This window comes from Bemisia tabaci, chromosome 7 (assembly GCF_918797505.1).
Source record: "Bemisia tabaci chromosome 7, PGI_BMITA_v3".
Classification (NCBI taxonomy): Eukaryota; Metazoa; Arthropoda; class Insecta; order Hemiptera; family Aleyrodidae; genus Bemisia; species Bemisia tabaci.
In genome coordinates, this window is record NC_092799.1 from 25,900,711 (window position 1) to 25,919,541 (window position 18,831).

The 18,831-nt window shown below is 41.5% G+C and overlaps 1 protein-coding gene across 2 annotated transcripts in view; it reads left to right on the forward strand.

Annotated features, from left to right (window-relative positions):
* Positions 1 to 18,831, forward strand: part of by (focal adhesion protein tensin) — a 553,251-nt gene that overhangs the window by 241,273 nt on the left and 293,147 nt on the right. For both annotated transcript variants that reach the window (XM_072303044.1, XM_072303043.1), the window contains exons 3-4: positions 12,071 to 12,182; positions 16,963 to 17,000. In XM_072303044.1, coding sequence (XP_072159145.1) covers positions 12,071 to 12,182; positions 16,963 to 17,000 — 150 coding nt within the window. The remainder of the gene's footprint in view (positions 1 to 12,070; positions 12,183 to 16,962; positions 17,001 to 18,831) is intronic.

The window sequence follows — 18,831 nt, forward strand, 5'->3', positions numbered from 1 at the left end:
ACGGCAGAGTTGTGGATTGTGGACGTTCGGCGGGGATTCCGCTGCAACCCGCACCGCAACGGGGCTGGGTGCAGTGACGCACAGTGGACCGAGTCAATGGGGGAGGTCGGACAACATTTTGAAACTTTAAAAGCTTATACAGTAAAAGGTCGTTAAGACGAAAAATGAAGGGACCGAAAAAAATTTCGTCATAAGCGGCTTTTCGTCTTAACCGTTCTCCGCTTAAGACGAAATTTTTCGGCATAAGCGGCAACTGCGCTTAAGACGAACTTTTTCGGCACATAAAATGACGTGGACGATACAGTTTTCAACAGCCTCCAAAATTTGGAAGCAGTTTAAAAATCCGGACAGCTTTCAAATTCTACACAAACTAAAATTAAAGATTATTTTAAGTGAATGACTTTTTGAAAGATTATTATCTATCAATTTTAAATTTTTAAATTTTATACAATACAAAATCCAAATTTTTAATATTTTTAAAATTCGCAAATCGGTTTATCGTCAACTGTCGATTGCATCTCAGTAATCCGTAAAATTAAAACTTTGAGGTTTTAAAAGTGGTTACATTGGTTTCCTCGAGAAATTTTTGTCTCGATGTACCCCTTAAAATTTAAAATGTGACGAAATGAACATCAAAATTTCCAGTTTTAGTCAAATATTTCATGTCCGCCCTCTTTCATTGACTCGATCCACTGTGCGACAGGGCGGTTCGAGGTTGCTCGCCAGTGAAAATGGAAAGGAAACGTTCCAAATTACACAGCGTCGTAGGAATCGCGCTTTGTATGCAGAACTGCGATGAAAAGGATGTGTTTTTCGTAGAATCGCGGTAAAATTCACTAGGTTTTCGCAAAATTACGACAATCATTCATTTTTTAGAAATTTCTGAGAAAACAACAGGGGTTATAAAAAGGGGGAGGGGGTGGTCTCGATTTGAAATATGGGAAGGCTAAGAACTCTCAGCATCCTTTCTGGAGGGTGCCGTTTAATGAATAAATTAAAGCGGGGAAAATATTGGCGCGAGGTTACAGATTCGGTACTTTGCGAAAATTAAAAATTTTAAAAAAATAAAATAAATACAAATGTTCTCACCATCATTTTAAATGACAATAATCCAAGTAGAGTGTACAAACATTTCAAAATCATGAGTTGAAAGACGCAGACTACGTGAATTTGAATAAAACATCCAAACATAATAGTGCACAGTGCGTAACGAGTAGTAGCGCCTACAAGAGTGCATGGATACTTCACACTTTGCGCGTTCACGCAGGGATACTTCAAGCATTGCGCGCCGTCCGCATCGTAGAGTACGCGCAATTCGCAATGCGTGAAGTATATTTCTGCAGTCTTGCAAGCGCTAGCACGCGTTTCGCGCTGGTTGTTGCCTTTTGGCTCTAATATTCAAGGGACGGGGCACATTGAGAACGATTCACGCTGCTACGGCCTGATTCAGGACGCCAGGAGTGACTGTAGACTTTGTAAGACCAAGAACACCGTATGAGCCTTCAGACGCTCGTATATTTCCCACGGTAAATAACAACACATCTGGGAAAATTGAGTTTAATTTTTCTTCAAAATTTTCCGGCATTTTTGTTCGCATTTAGATCTAAAAGATCTTAAAGTTTCAACGAAAATTATGCATAGCTTTCTTAAAAAATACGTATTTTATCCGGAGAAATTTGGCAACTCTTTTATGTGCACACGGCGTTCTTCCTTAGCACGGCAGTAAACGTCTCTGCTAAATATCCAAACAGATTGATTCCTTCAGGAATGTACACAATACGCTTGGGATCTTACTAGCGAGATGGATAGCTTCTCTAAATATTGATTTCCGAAGCTTTCGGTCCGGGTAACCGGAGTTTTAGGTCAGAGGAACCAAATTTCGGTCGAGGTAACCATTTTATATATCTTTTTTCAGGTACTCTAGGATTCTGAGTATCGAAATCTTTAGTTCTCTGACTCAAAATTCGGTTTCACCTAGATCAAACCTTTAAAGTTCCCCGAACCAAAGAAAGTGTAATCCACAGAATCGAGGTTTTATCTCTCTTTTTTCAGTGACGTGCACGATTTAATTGAATTTTCTAATAGAAAATTGTATGGCATTCTTTGAACTTTTTCAACCGTGTAGGCTACGATACGCTCAGAAATAGTGAAAAAATTAATAAAAAATTATGAATATATTATCCTAAGTCGAGTTTTAAAGTTTCGATTAAAATCTTAGATTTATCAATACGGGTTACAACACGCTCAGCTCCTGAAATTTAAGTGAAAGTTCATGAAATTAATAAAAAATTCGTGCTCTTTGAGCAGTAGGTGGTGTGAGACAAAGGTGAAAACATTGTCTTCGGCTCTTTTCATAAGTGAAAAAAGAAGGGAGGAAAACGTGGGATCGCTTTTCATGTGATTTCCTCTTGATTAGCCACGTGGGAAACATAATCGGTCAATGGTACACGGCAATAGGTAATTGCAATCCTATGTGCGAACCAGTAAACATCCGTATAATTACCGCAATTACTAATTGTCAGGATTGAACTGTTCAGAGGAAATGTGAAGTCCAACGGCAATAGTGCACTTGAGCTCACTGTCCGATCTTCTTTATACTTTGCAGTCATCGTAGCACAATGTTGTCAAATATATGTATTTAAACATACAAGCAATTAGCCACGTCTACTAACTCTGCCGTGCTAAGGAAAAACGCCTTATGAAACCTCAGGCGTTGCCAAATGTCCTTCGATATAATACGAATTTCCTGATGAACTTGTGAATATTTTCCTTCCAATTTTTCAAATGATTTTGTTCCCAATCTCACCTTAAGTTCCTGAAAATTTCAAGGAAACATCTTCATAACATTCCCCTAAAAATTACATTTTATCGAAGGAAATTTGGCAACTTTCGAATGTTTATACGGCGTTCTTTCTTTAGCACGGCAAAACTAACGTCAGCCGCGACGTCTTTTATTTTCCTAAACTATAACTGATCAGCCAACCACTTCCAAAATCTAGCCAAACGAATAGCAAGAATAGATGATTAGTCAATATAGCCGACAGCGCATTACAAACTAGCGTTTTTAAGAATTAAAACTTTGAAACTGAGCGAAATCAAAGTTTTATAGAGCTTTTATGATTTTTTATCAGTGTAAATGGTAGAAATGCGAAAAGTAGTACCACTGGATAATTCGAGTTCATAAGTTGGCTCCCCTTTTGGGCCCCAAGACATGACCTGATCAAACCAAACCTCCAAATTTTCGAGTTATCCATCTTCTCCCTATAAAGGTTCTCTAATACCCGGGTCAAAGGACCTAGTTACACCCCATATATTTCAGCCATGTACTGAAAGTTCTTACATCGACGAAGACATTCCGTCTGGCCAAGACGACGACGTGGATGACCTTCCCATCGCGTTCGGGGATAAATGAACCGGATCGTTGTATCGGAATCCGCAAAAAACCAGGAATTGAAAGTTAACCGCGGAGCGCACCCGGGTGGGCAGGGGGGTGGAGAGTAGGATAGTGGCAGGGGTAGCGAGAAGATGCCGGGGATAAACGGGGACGGATACTGCGTACATGGAGAGCTGTCGATTCAAGAAAAAACGACGTCAGAACAATCCTACGCGGCCACATTTCTGCCGATATAACCAAAATTTTTTTCCAATAAGTTGTGTGCACGCCCTTCCTTACTGCCGTGCTAAGGAAAAACGCCGTATGAAAATTCGAGAGTTGCCAAATTTCCCTCGATAAAATTTTTATTTTTGAGGAAAACTGTTAATATTTTTCCTCGATATTTTCAGGAATTAAAGGTGAAAACAAAATTTATTATAAAACTGGAGGAAAAATATTTATAAACTCCCAAAATATTCGTATTTTGTCCATGGAAATTTGGCAACGCCCGAAGGCTCACACGGCGTTTTCTCGTGCCATTTTTTTTTCATCAATTAATATATTTGCACATGAATATATACAATAAATACAATGAAAATTTCTTAATCTACTCTATTTAATGTACAGCGACTACTGCTATCAAGAGCTAGCTGCCAATAGACATTTGATTGATTTATTCGGCTTATCATTAATTGAAAGTCATTTCTCCCTTAGCATGGCAGCTTAGGTTTCATACATTAATTGTATTTTCGACGATTCAATTCAGCGCATCTCAACTCTTTTAAGAAAAACATCGAAAATTCCTCTTAAAAGTGAATATTTTGAAGGGGGACTCTGGCAACCTCGGTGTGCTCATACGGGGTTTTTCACCGAGAAGAGTGAGGACGAATTACTAGCGGATGAGAATGGACAAAATAGAAGAGTCGGGGCGGCTAATCTCGGTTGTGCGTTCGCAGGTGCGGCCTCGACACAGTCCTTTGCTTAGGCGAAACCGCTTAAATCCCCATGGTATACGCGAGTAGATGCGCGCTTTTTGTTCGGGGCTGTCAGGGGCTGGGGCAGAAGTTCTTGGAGTACTCGGTATCGCGGTTTCTTATGGGCATGACAAGTTCGAGTTAGCGCACAAGCTTCGAGCCCCTTTCTCTCGCCCACCCCGCCTCGCCGTTCCCTCTTATCCCCGACCTCAACCCATTGTTGCCATGATATCGAACACGATCAGGGACAATACGTTGCGGAGACCGCGGACTCCTGGTTCAAGGCATGTTACAGGGTGTTGGAAAAGTAAGGTTACGATAATTGGAACTAATGAACAAAGCTACATTACAAAAGAAGACACAGGGGAAATAGAGGGATCCTACAGGTGGAAGTAGGTAGGTAATGGGGATGTTGCGTGTGTGAGGAATTTGCGATCTGACCAATGATTCCTATGTAAAAGTGTGTGAGAAACACGACGGTGCCACTGGTTTTCTCTGAAATCAACTCCCAAGCTCATAAAAAGCTCTCAAGTTGAGGCCAAAATGGAGGGGATATCCCACGCTATCCTGAGAGTCCACCTCTACATCAAGACAAACTATCCATGCAAAGATAGGGAGCAAATACATCAGCAGGGTTTACACTGATTCCTACCTTGGTCAGTTGCATGCTCATTTTCTCGTCTTAATTTTTACATTTTTTAGCCTCTGTTTCAGTTGAGAATGGGCATGTAATTGGCCTGAAACGTCCTGGTTGTTTTATGTCTCCTCTAGCCTCGTATACCCATTTGTTTTTTGTATTTTAGTGTGTTTTTATTGTTGCCTGTCAATGTATTTGCTCCCTATCTTTGCATGGAGAGTTTGTCTTGATGTAGACGTGGACTCTCAGGATAGCGTGGGATATCCCCTCCATTTTGGCCTCAATTTGAGAGCTTTTTCTGAGCTTGGAAGTTGATTTCAGAGAAAACCAGTGGCAACATCGTGTTTCTCGCAAACTTTTACATAGGAATCAATAGTCAAATCGCAAATTCCTCACACATGCAACATCTCCATTGGCTAACTATTGGAAACACAAGAGGTACCCTTTAATCAGTCCAGCATTTTCCCCCTTGACAACCATCCGTTTCAACCAATAGGATCACTTCGAGTGTGTAGAATTTAACATGGGATAAATAGCAAAAATACAGATGAAGTCATTTGCTTGATCTAACTCCCAATTGCTCTACATTCAAAAGTGTTGGATTAGATTAGATTAGATTCAAAACCTGGGGGACAAAGCCCAAAACACGGAAGTTCCAAAGGCATTGGAGAAGGCATTGTTTTTCACCATGACCGTCATTTGGACTGGACGAATAGGGAGTTGTCATGTCATGGGATGGTTTACTTTTCTACTCAGCGTTAAATCCTCCAAGGTTTCCCCTGACTCGTCAAAGGTGTTTGACAAGAAAATGCTTTCCATCATTGCAGATGGTTTACTTTTCTATTCTGCATTTAAGTCTCCGAGACCAAGTCTTGTTTGTCAAAAAACTGGCTCAATAATTTGGTCGTGAGTCGTTGTGAAGCAAACCTGAGCGTGAGCTACCAAAATTAACTCTGATACCAGGGACTTGAAAGCAGTTCGGGGTCTCGGTAAAAATTGTCCCATGCATTAAAAAATACGATCGATGAACCGTCTCTCTCGTGCATTCGAAATAAGTTTCAGTGATTATCTTCGTGCTCTTTGTAGGAATCGTAAAAATTCATGGCCCCACCTATTTTTTCCCCCCGAACACTAATAGTAATTTCTTAAATTGAATTTTCTCCGGCAATTTTGTATTTAGACCAATTAGGACGAAGACCCTCTCAACTTTTATGTCTGCATCCATCTTCATCCCGTTAAAAAGCTTTGTCAAATTTTGCTTCCTCAGACAAGTAATCCTAGAAAGAATTTAAGAGCAGCGTCGTGAATTTGCTCAAAACTGTCAAGAATTTTACGACGCACCAATTCCAAAACTGCATGCCGGATTGTTGGGGTGTCGCCTCTTTCAATGAGGATTGCATCAGAAACTAATTTCTAGCCCGGAGCAAGAGATGGCACCTCCGACATAATCGTTAACTTTCGTGTGAATTGAGATGGGTCCTAAAAACTTGTTCATTAAAATTGCAGAGCGCGAAGAAATGACTGAAAACACAATGACAGTGACGTGGGGATGTTGATCTCCTGACCGTTTTACTTGTCTTTTTTATGGGCCTTGTTTTCAATCAAACCTGAAATCATGCTTAATTTAACGTATTTAAATCAAATGGAACTGTGTCCATTCTGACGTGAATCCTGAGATCCATAAGAATACTTGCACGATTGGGCTGATGTCACAATTTATATAATTAGTTTTGATTTAAATACGTCCAATACTTAGGTATACATGATTTACTTCCATTCGAATAATGTTTTATTAAGGCCAAAGGGCTGCACTCTCTGGATTAGAGATGGACCCTGCACAAACAATGTAAGCATTTTAGTCGAGTATGGCAAAAAGTTAAGTTCGAAGGTCAACCAGTATTTTTCTTCTCTCGCGAATTGATGAGAAACTAGGGGAGCATAAAATAAAATGAAACTCTCCAAATGATGACTGATGCCAGAACGAGCACTTTGCCAGGCGAATTTTTGTACATTGTGTCAGGATTGCTAATCGGAACTGCTCAGCTTGTCACCTTCCGGCCAAAGTATCACAAGCGCCATGCGACGTTTCAAAATTTCCGCCGCCATTTGTTTTTTTTTTTTACAGAGAAATTGTTCAACGAATCCATCCGAAAGTTTCACTGAATTTTCTTTGTGCTGCCGATGAAATTCAGTGAAAATTTCGAACAGATTCAACCAACAATTTCTCTGTAAAAAAAAGAAGATGGCGGCGGAAATTTTGAAACGTCGCATGGCGCTTGTGATACTTAGGCCGTAAGCCACTGAAAAAAAACTCATCGGATCTAGAGTCCAGACTCTTGAAAACATTGACAAGAAAAATGACTCTTGATTCAATCAGATTCAAGCTTAAATCAGAAGGAAATCCGCTCAAATTAAGAGGCTTGGTTCTTAATTCAAGCTTAAATCTGATTGAATCAAGAGTATTTGTTCTTGTCGATGTTTTTAAGAGTCTGGACTCTAGATCCAATGTGTTTTTTTTCCAGTGAGGTGACGAACTGCTGTTCGTGAATCATAAGTAGGCGAGTCTAAGCATTGACTTCCGAAAGAACTTTTTACACCATAGGGGACATAGCCATGCGAAGTCTCTTAAATATATTGTCTCTGTTCTGGATACTGAAGAAGAATACTGGCACAAAAAACTGGGATTGAACTAGCGACGAGGCAGCGTTGCCCAAGTTGTGTGACCTACGTCCTCCATCCTCGTTCTGCGTCCTCCAACTTGGTTCTTCTTAGTCACGGAGCACAAACTCAGCCCGCAGACTTTGCTCCAGACACTGGTCGCCAACCCATGCAGGCGCAGCTTTTCCCCCCTCCAGCAGTAGCAAAAGCAATTCAGTTGTGAACCGATTCCTCAACTAATAGCGTGCATCCTCCACTTGTACGGCGTAGAGTCCCTTTATACCTAGAGTTAAGACAACTCGATTATCAGCTGACTGGCAGCCGGCCTTCGCTGGCCATAGAGTCACAAACGAGTGCACTCAAACGAACGATATTGAGGGATAAGGATCAGGAATCCTGCGATGTCTGTCACACGAAAACAACAACGTCAACAAATTGACCAATTAAAAAGAAAATGAGATTGGTTTGTGAATAATTTCTTATTCTATTTTCATTTTGGACCGATGGAAATAACAATTTACTCTTGATAAACCACAATTAGGTAATATTTTCATTATTCTTGTTCACATTCGAGGCACCGCCATCTTGGTGCACTCGTATCGGCCTCCGTGAGCGAGAACCAATCAGAATTGGATTTTTTTTTAGGCCACTTTCAGCCCAACCCTGGCCCAACCAAAAGTGAGTTGTCTTAACTCTGGGTATAAAGGAACTCTACTCCACTTGTACGGCGATACGTTTTACCCCACGTATCTAAAATCACAATCAATTCCTTCGGGGGGGGGGGGGGGCTGAGCCTTACGTAAGCTTTCCAGCTCATATTTAAAGAAAATGCAAAAATCTATTTTTCGTCAGGTTGATAATAAAATTCAACATGAAATAGAGGAAAGCAGCTTATCACCGATTGCCAACCGATCGCACCAGGGTCCTGTCATTTCTCTTGATACACGCTTCTCCACTCCGTGGGATGATGAGTTGTGGCTTCATCCTTATGTCAACTTGATACTTTTAACTATTCCAAAGATAAAAAAAAATCTTCAATTTTGCAACAAGCATTTTCGTTTATAAAATTAATATCTCCTTCGAACTTATTTTACAAATTTAGTTCCACTAATAAACATTTTGGCCTACAAATTTCATTGTTTTTCTGAAAGCAAATAATGGTTAGATCTGCGATAATTTAAAAAAAGGGGGGGGGGTCAGTCGAGCCTTACGTAATTTCATAAGGGGGGGGGGGTAAAAGATGCCTTACGGTGCCTTACTAGGGGAAGGGGAGGGGGGAGTCTAAAAATGGGAAAAAATGTATGTATGTATGAGCCGCTTTTACGGCGCGCTAGGGCGCTCTGCGACGCCTATTCTCCACAGGAATCTGTCATGGTAGAGATCCTCTGGAAGGTGGCATCTCTCCATCTCTTCATGGATGCCCTCTACCCACCGTTTGGCTGGACGCCCTCTCCGTCGCCTACCTGGTGGGACCCACTCCAACACCTTCTTCGGCAACCTGGTATCAGCCATTCTCTGCACATGCCCATACCATACCAATTGCTTGGTCATGATATCGTGCACAGTCGTCCCCTCAACGCCCATTATCTCTCGGACACGTTCATTCCTGACACGTTCTCTCCTCGAGATTCCAGCCGATCTTCGCCAGAAATCCATCTCGGTCGCCTTGAGCATTTCTTGGGTCCGCTTCTTCAACTGCCACACTTCACTGCCATAGGTGATAATAGGCTTGACAACCGAGTTATAAATCCTCTTCTTGTTGTCTTTGGAAATCCTTTGGTCCCAAAGGATCCCATTAAGCATGGCGATGGCTTTCCTTCCTAGAAGATTACGGTCCCGAATGGCCTGATCCAGCTTCCCATCCGAAGTCAGGTTCACCCCCAGGTACTTGTATTGTTCGCAACTTTCTATATGTTGACCATCCTCCAGGACTATGCTTTGCTGAGCACCTCCAACTGACATCTTTTTTGTCTTACGGACACTAACCTCGAGGCCCCATTTGCGGTACTCCTCCACCAACTTCCGGGTCATATACTCCGCGTCATCGTGATCTTGACTTATGACTACCTGGTCGTCAGCAAAGCATAGCGTGAACAGTGTTTCTTGGTCATTTAGAGGGACGCCCATGCCGGCACACTTTCTTTTCCATTCCTTCAGAACGTGCTCTAGATATATCTTAAACAGCGTCGGTGACAGACAACATCCCTGCTTAAGCCCCTTGGTGACAAAAAAACCGTCTGAAAGCCTTCCTTGGCACTTAATTCTAGCAAAAGCCCCCCGATAAAACTGCTTGACTGCCCCAATAAGTCCTTTACTAAAACCAGTTTCTTCTAGGACTTCCCAGAGTTTCACAAGAGGAATACTATCATAAGCCTTTTCAATATCCAAAAACACTAAATGAAGCTCCTGGCCAACAATTCTCTTCTTTTCAGTTAACTGGGTAACACAGAACAGATGATCAGCGGTAGACCGACCAGCCCTAAAACCTGCTTGCTCCTCCGCCTCGAACGGGGTCCACTCCTCTTCGATCTTCGCTTTCAACACTTTTCCATAAATTTTACTTATCGTTCCTGTCACCGCTAACCCTCTGTAGTTCCCACAGTCATCCTTCCTTCCTTTTTTGTGCGACGCTGTTATCCAGGCCTCTTTCCATTCTTTCGGGATGTCATCACCGTCAATGCACTTCTGCAGCAAATCCCTGAGATGGTTAACCAACTTGCCAGTCCCACATTTAATTAACTCGGCTGGAATGTTTCCTGGCCCAGGAGCTCTTCCATTCATCAATTCCCTGATTGCTTTGACCACCTCCTCAACTCGAATTTCCATTGAGTGATCCTCGACTATATTTTCAGCATTCCCCGTTTGAAACTCTGGTCGTCCTTCCGTCAATAATTTATTAAAATGTTCGTCAAGCTGTGAGATTGTTATCGGAGATATAATGTCCCGTTTCATGTCCCTTCTTAGGCCTTTGATCAGCTTCCAGCTCTCAGCACTCTTCCTTCCCCCCAGGTATGTGTCAATCCTTGAGCAGTTGGTCTCCCAAGACTCGTTTTTCTTCCTGGTGATTAAAAGACGAACCCTCGCCTGGGCTTTCCTATACGCGCCGCGGGTGTCTGCAGTCCTAGAAGCCAGATAGTCATGGTACTTCCTACGCTTTTCTTCAATTTTCGGAAAAAATGCTTTATGTAATTTAAGGATGACCCGACCCCTTAATCTTAAAGTCGTGGTCTCGCAATAACAGCGAATTGGCGGCTCGTTTTTATTTTTTCCGGTTGAAAATGAAATTGTTAATATGATGAAACGTTTCGGGTTTGGTTTATCCTCTGTTGTTTTTTTGCAGCCTTCTCCCCAAATTAAGTTGTTATTTTTTAAATCTTAAAATTGATTGGATCGCATTTAGCAAAACAGAACCAGCACGATTACAGTGTTTTCAAAATCGTACAACTTCTTATTTTCTTTTAAAAATACTTTATATACACGTGTACAGCTTTAAAAATCACACCATTATTTTTCTTTAAAATTAACGATTTTCTCTGTGGGAAGTAAAACATATTAGTATTCAAGGGAGATTTTTTAGATAAGTATGAAGCAGCAACATTACAACACTCAAATCGTGCTGGTTCCTTTTTGTTAAATACGATCCACTTTCAATCGAACACTAGACAAGGTACGAATTTAAGCATTCTGTTACATGATTCTTAACCAGAATTTCACGTAGAACACGATTCGCGCAACGAAAATTACTGAAACCAACTTCTGACGGAGATATTAACGTTTTTATTTCATATTGGTTACGAGGAATTTGAACTGCCCGCTGACAAGAAACTTGAAGCTCTACGTGAGTCGAATCGCGCACTACAACGGTTTCAGCAAGCCTCTCAATCGAGCAATGTTCATTTCCCACCATTTGTTGTTCAAACTATAAGTAATTTGCTACAGCTGAGCCGAAGCGTAAAGATTGGGGTTGCCAGATTTTTATATCGCAGAGACTATCATGATAACGTTTAGCGTGCGATGTGAATCACGTAGAGCATTGAGTTTTCATGAGCGGGTGGTTTGAATTCATGCATCAGGAATCATTGAATATCTTCGTAAGGAGTTGATTTCGATAATTTTTGTTGTATGCATCGTGTTTTACGTGAAATTTTAGTTACGAAACATGTATCAGAATGCTGAAATTCGTACCTACCTTGTGTAGTGGTCCATTCACATTTAATGTTTCAAAGTCTCGTGAATATTTAACCCGTCGATACAGGCAACAAACGGATCGAACCGCTCGTATTTTTTCCGTCTTTTGTTTCCTGACTTCAAGTGATCTTGTGTCGCAAAATGTGTGTCTCTGGTGTCGTCACATCTCTTGAAGTCGTCAATCAAGTGTTTGTCAAGCTAATGTGTATTGACAGCGGTGTGTGTCGCTTTTTGTTGCAGCCGGAGGGTGAGCCAGCGCAGTGCCATGCGTTCCGGAGCAAAGTCTTCAAAAAACCGCGTCCGTGCCATCTCTGCCATCAGCCGATCAACCAGCAAGGCAGCTGTTGTCGCGGTAAGAATCTTTTTTATACCTTCCCATTATTAGAGTACCTGTATAGGGAGAGTAGCGATAGATCGGTTCATGGAGGGCTTAGGGCCCAAAAGTGCAGCCACCCTTCTGAGCAACTTCTAACACACAAAATTTCACTGCCAGCCTACAGATTTCAATTCTAACCAAGATGGCTAAGAATGTACGTAAATGAGCGTTCTTTCGCAAAAATAAGTAAATTTATGCAAAAAGTAAGCCAAATACATGCTTTCTAAACGACGGTTCGTAACAATTGTATTTGTAAATCGCTCTGGACATTCGAAATTCATAGGTTGGCTGCCCTTTTGGGCCCTAACTTTATTCGCGGAGGCATCGGTGAAGACCTGATGGACTTTCGGAGTTTCAGATCTGTCGCTACTCTCCCTATACAGGTACTCTACTCATTATGTGAAATCACGCAAATTTGTAATGGACCATATTCGATAAGGGCTCGATGTACCGTTTGGTTCAAAACAATAGAACATAACCTCAAACCGAACTGTAAGGATTTAAGCTGGAAAAGCTGAAAATGAGAAATTTCCTGACAATTTCACTTTGAATTGGCATTTGGTACTCGAAAGAATCAAAAATCTGTTACGAAAGATCCGTTCTCTCGGATTTCTGAATTTACTTTTGAGGCTATGTTTATGTTTTGAACCAATCGATATCGATACAATCTCAGTCGTTTGATGTATCGAATTTATGCGAAACCATCCACTGGCTATATCAGGTACCGCAGTTCAGAAAAACTCGAACCAGAGTCGTTGGGAATCCTAGCAAAAAGGGGTGATTTACAGGCATGTTGGGGCAAACAAAGTTTCTAAGTATCAAACTAAGCCCACAGCTCCTCTTCAAAATTTCCTCCGACTTTTCAACCAAACTCGAGAAAAGTCGATCTTCTGAACTGGGGTGGCCTCTAAAAAGCTTTCATGATATATTTGGATTTTTTCGATCCCTTTCCGAACATACTGCCACAAGATTTTAATTATCGACAGTGTAAGTTTGCAACCGCGAATCTCGTTTGCAGGGTCTCAAAATTTCTGTTCCCATTTTATTATTTTAAGGGAGAATAATTCGACATTATTCCTTAAAATTTTCGCAGAATTTTCTTCTCACATATTGGAAAAACGAGAAAGTAAAAAACATATCGGATCTAGAGCCCAGACTCTTAAAAACATCGACAAGAAAAAGTACTCTTGATTCAATCAGATTTAAGCTTAAATCAAGAACCAAGCCTCTTAATTTGAGCGGATTTCCTTTTGATTTAAGCTTAAATCCGATTGAATCAAGAGTATATTTTCTTGGCAATGTTTTCAAGAGTCTGGACTCTAGATCCAATGTTTTTTTTCCAGTGCAGAGAGGAAAAATCACGGCAGTTTTTAGGAATTGCTGTTGAGTAGTTTTCCATTTAAAAAATGAAGTATGACGGGAAGTCTGCAACGTCTTAAGCCTAGACAAGTGATTGCGGACTCATACCGTCGATATATTTTCGTGTTCACCGGATCCGCAGAATCATTCAACCTACATGAATATGGACCAAAACCGAATATAACAGCAATGCACCAAGTCGCATTTTGAGGAAAAATAAGTTAGGAGTAGTATTAAATTCACCCAGTCGTGAATTTTCTCTCTTCAAAAATTCAAAATAGGAAAGAAATATTTTGATCTTGAAAATAGCCGCCGAACTCTGTCTTTAATATTAATTCTTGCGGAGGGATAAAACTTCAAACCTCCTTTTCTCAGTTCAAGCTCGATGCGATTTAGTGCGTTCCTCTCGAACCCGTTCAGTTGTGCTGATTCATGAGTCGCTCGGGAGATGGACGCGTTTTTCGCCGTAATAGACTCATTTAACAGGTTCCGAGTGCTTCAAAGAGCCGGGAGGACATGAAACAAGATGTAATGAAGAGTTTATTCCGTTGACCACTCGGCGCACGCCCCGTAAATAGATCAAAGCTTAATTAGCATATAAAATTACTTGACGAATTAACATTGCCGAGTCCTGAGCATTGTTGTAAAAATATTATCGAGCTTTCAGCCGGCCCGCGGACAACTCGCGACGAGCAACTAATGATGCACAGTAGATCGAGTCTACAAGAGAAGTTGGACAAAATTTGGAAACTATAAAAGCTTGTAACTCAGTTCATACAAAACTTTGAGGTTTTAAAAGTTGTTTCATTGGTTTCCTTGTGAAATTCCCTTTCAGGAGCACCCCTTTGAATTTAAAATGTGACGAAATAACTATCAAAATTTGCAATTTTGGTCAAAAATTCCATGTTCGAACTAACTGATTGACTCGACCCACTTTGTGTCGCCGCGAACTTCTGTAACAGGTTCGAGAGAGCATTAATTTAATTGATGCACAGTCTCCGGCACCGCTTAAACAGTGGACAGGCGTGAACGATCGATATCGATTTTGTCTCATTTGAAGCTGTGGTAAAGAATCGATTATTAAGGCTCTCGCTGCGAACATCCTTTTTATCGATCTTTTTCCACAGGTTTGAATGGTATTGGTAGATCAATCGACATATCGCAGAGCACGGCATTAACGTCTGCGGGTATGTAAATCGCTCACGACCGGACGACTTCTTATTTATCTCGGGTGCGAATTTAATGGCTGAATTATCTGAATTCATCAGCTCTCAGCGTCCTGTACTTTTAGAAGTCGCATAAGAACTTTCCAGATATGAGAAAGGAACGGGAAAAATGTAAGAAAATTACTCGAATGTGAATTATTTCAATGTATCCCAAATAATATCCATCTAAACAAAATCCAAATTGAATCTCTCAGTTCGAAAACGACCAAACTCAGGTTGTTTACAATGTTTATTTTCTTCTTTTTTGCGTAGAAACACTCGTTTTCTGGTTGTTACGCAGTTTTTATCGTCTCCTGAAAAATTTTGTTTTTCCAAGATAGGTCGTTTAGAACTGAGAGATTCAATTAACAAAATTGCGTTAATAATCAGCAAGGGTTTAATTTATCAGGACAATTAATATGCAACGCCGGAATCAAGCCACGATGTAATTGAAACAAGCTGAGCGCCCTTAGTTTCAAATGCGACGAACCCTACACAAATTTCATTTTATTTAACTCCTGGATGCAACTATTCCGGCTGTACGGATGTCGTCGGATGTCTGTATTGCATAAGCACGGAAGTGAAGGCGTTTCGACTGTCCAGGCAAAAGGAACCAAACCACTTCAACTATTGCCAAATTTAACTGAGCAATTAATTTTTTTTACGAGAGAACGGATTTTTCTGAAAATTTGAGGAATTTGCACGAAAATCCGCACAACCGTTTTTATGTAAGAAATTGAATTGTCCAATTAAATTTGGTAATAGCTGATGTGACTTGGTTCCTTTCTGTTTAATGCGATCCATTTGAGGATATTTTTGTTTAGATCAAGCCTTTTTTTTTGTAAAATTGAGCAAGTGATTATCATATTTTCTGAACATTGATGCAAAACTGCCAACTATATAATTAGAACAAAGCATCACTCCACTGTCTGAAAAAATTCAGTCCATTCAGGCTCCATAATTGGAACAATTAATCACTACTTTTGTCTTATCCAAAATGCATTGAAGATACCCAGGTGACGCCTCCGGTTAATTAACCGTAGTTCCTACTATTTCGTGATTAAACAAACCGTCGGTCAATAATTACGTGGAGGGGTATTGATTTGATGTGCAGCTAATAATTAGTCGACCGAAGTTCGATGAAGAGCGTTTTTGCCGGTTGAATATTACTGTACCAGACTGTAATCCACAACAGTGTATCGTTGCGGTTTATCCCACTGGGCCACAAGAAAAAGTTATGTGTTTCCTCTTCAAAATTTCACGAAAAATACGAATTGCAAAACAGGAATCCTGCACATTAACTTTTAAACTAGGGTAGTGTTTTTCATGAACACTGTTTAAATGACAAAACAAAAATAATTTCATTTTTTAATGACCCAGCTCTTTGTTAAAAACACTTTAGGTACCGTTTGACCCATTATATGTCTTGGTATTATACGTAAGCCTTCTGATCCTTTAAGATTGACTGTCCGCGGTGCACTATGGCTCAGAATTCAAAAATAGGAAGGAGTAAGTCGGTTAATGACTGGAAGATCACCGAAAGTTTCGTCCCAGAGGTTTAATAGTCGCTGATTTCGAATTTGATGTCAAATTGCCAAGATTTTAACACCCTGACCAATCGAATTTGGGCAAGTTTATGGCACGTTACGCGGCGACGCGGCGTGGCGCGGCGGCGTGCTGCCAGCGCGGAACGCGCATTGGCGCCTACAAACCTAAGTAGATACTTCAAGCATCGCGCAATGCGTGAAATATCCCTTTAGGTTTGTAGGCGCCAATGTGCGTTCGCGCTGGCAGCGCGCCGCGCCGCGCCGAGGTGCTCCTGGCGGGCAGGTGGTGAACCATTTCTAGTGGGGAGAGCTCCCTAAACGGATATCCAAGGCTCTTTAATGAATTAGTGGCTTTTGTGAAATGGACAAACTTCATGTTAAATTAATTTTTTTTTTTTTTTAATTTTCGACTTTAAAAATAAACACTGTTCGTGTGAAGTGATTAGTGAACTTCGAGGAATTCATTTGACAGTGGGTCACGGGCTTCTGTTTTTCTGTGCAAGTTGTAGTAAAGAAGCCTTCTGAGTATCGAACTGGAGCTTGCTCGTAATAGGAATCAAAGCATTTTAAATCAAAATTTTAAAAAAATCCACTTTCTAGTTTATTGATACCTGTTAAAGGATAATTTTATTGTTTTTGTTCCAGTTTGCAAGTACATTTGCCATAAAGCGTGTGAAAGCAAGGTAAGATTTTACGCAGTACATTTTTCCCTCTATCTTTCATTACAAACCCCCCCCCCCCCCACCATTGAAACCCTGCATGCTGGATAAATTTACAGAAACTCGCAGGTGAGGGGCAGAGGAAAGGACAGGGATCGCCTTTGACCTACCGGTTCTGTGTCCCCGACGCAAACCGTTTTATTCGTGCCCCATGTGAGGTCCACTCTCCCCCCCCCCCATCCTCGTTTAAGGGGGTTCGGTTGGGCGGTCTCCAGCCATCTTTAAAGTCACCTATGCTGCCGTGCTAAGAAAGAAAGTCATACGGACATTCGGGAGTTGCCAGATTTTCCTTGATAAAGTAAGTATTTTTGATCGACACTCATGCACATTTTACCTTGAAATTTGCAGATATTGTAGATTGAACTGCGTACAAAATTGTCTGAAAATTTTGTGGAAAAATATTCACAAATTCCCAGTTATTTCAGTTTTTATCGAGGGAAACTTGGCAACGTCTGATTGTCATACGGCGTTTTTCCGTAACTCTTCAGTATGGGCGGCTCCAAAAGTGACGTTGTTCTCGACGTAAAGCGAGTGTAAAAACTCCCCCGTAAGCGCCTATTATTACACTTTACGCTGGGCCGTGACGGTGCGACGGGAGAGTCTGCGGCGTCGCGACGCGTGACGCGTGACGTCGCGTCGGATGACGCGGGCGGTGGGCGGGCGTTTCGGCGGTGGCTGCGGTGCGGTGTGGCGATTCAGTCGGGTTGTGGTAGGCGAGGTCGGAGCTGAGACAATAATGGTGTTAATTAGCATGAAGCAGACCACATGGGGCGTCGCAACCGCCGGAGACGGGCACAAAGAAGCTCCTCAAAGCTCGCCATTGTTATCCCCGGCCGCCGCCGCCGCGCCAAGCCGTGGTCCACCGCCGCCGGCTACGGCTCCAGCGGCACTGTCCCCTCGCGGTTCCGCATTTGCCGTCCCGACGGAAAAATCCGCCAATGCCAGAGGAAAAAAACTCCTAAACCTCCAGTTTTCTCAATGAAGATGTTGCATGTGTGAGGAATTTGCGATTTGACTCCTATTCTTATGTAAAAGTTAGCGAGAAACACGATGGTGCCACTGTTTCTCTCTGAAATCAACTCCAATGCTCAAAAGAAGCTCTCAAGTCGAGGCCAAAATGGAGGGGATATCCCACCCTACCCTGAGAGTCCACGTTTACATCAAGACATACTCTCCATGCGAAGATAGGGAGCAAATACATTAGCAAGGATGCCGTGTTTTCAGTTTTGGAGTCCCCAAATAAATTGTCAGCCTTGTCATGTATTTGCTCCCTATCTTTGCATGGAGAGTTTGTCTTGATGTAGACGTGGACTCTCAGGGTACGGTGGGATATCCCCTCCATTTTGGCCTCACTTTAAGAGCTTTTTTTGAGCTTGGGAGATGATTTCAGAGATAACCAGTGGCACCATCGTGTTTCTCGCGAACTTTTACAATAGAATCAATGGTCAAATCGCAAATCCCTCACACATGCAACATCTCCATTTTTGGGAATCTGGGTTTTTTATCGACATGCGGTTGAAGCAAAACGTATTGGTAAAATGAGTCTCTGGTAAATCCGAATATAGTGGTAAGCAAACCAGTCGTTTTAACTTTGAAAGTTTTTAAAAATGGGGTCTATGTGCAATACTTCAAGGCCGGTAACATACCATCGTTTCCCGAACGAAGGAGCGTAGCTCCGTTACGAGCAGTAATGCAGAAAGGTCTAAGCCTTCCCATTATCAAAACCCTTTTTCCCCTCAGAAATTTCAAAAAGATGACTTATTCATGGCTCTGTACGTATAAATCGCCACGATTT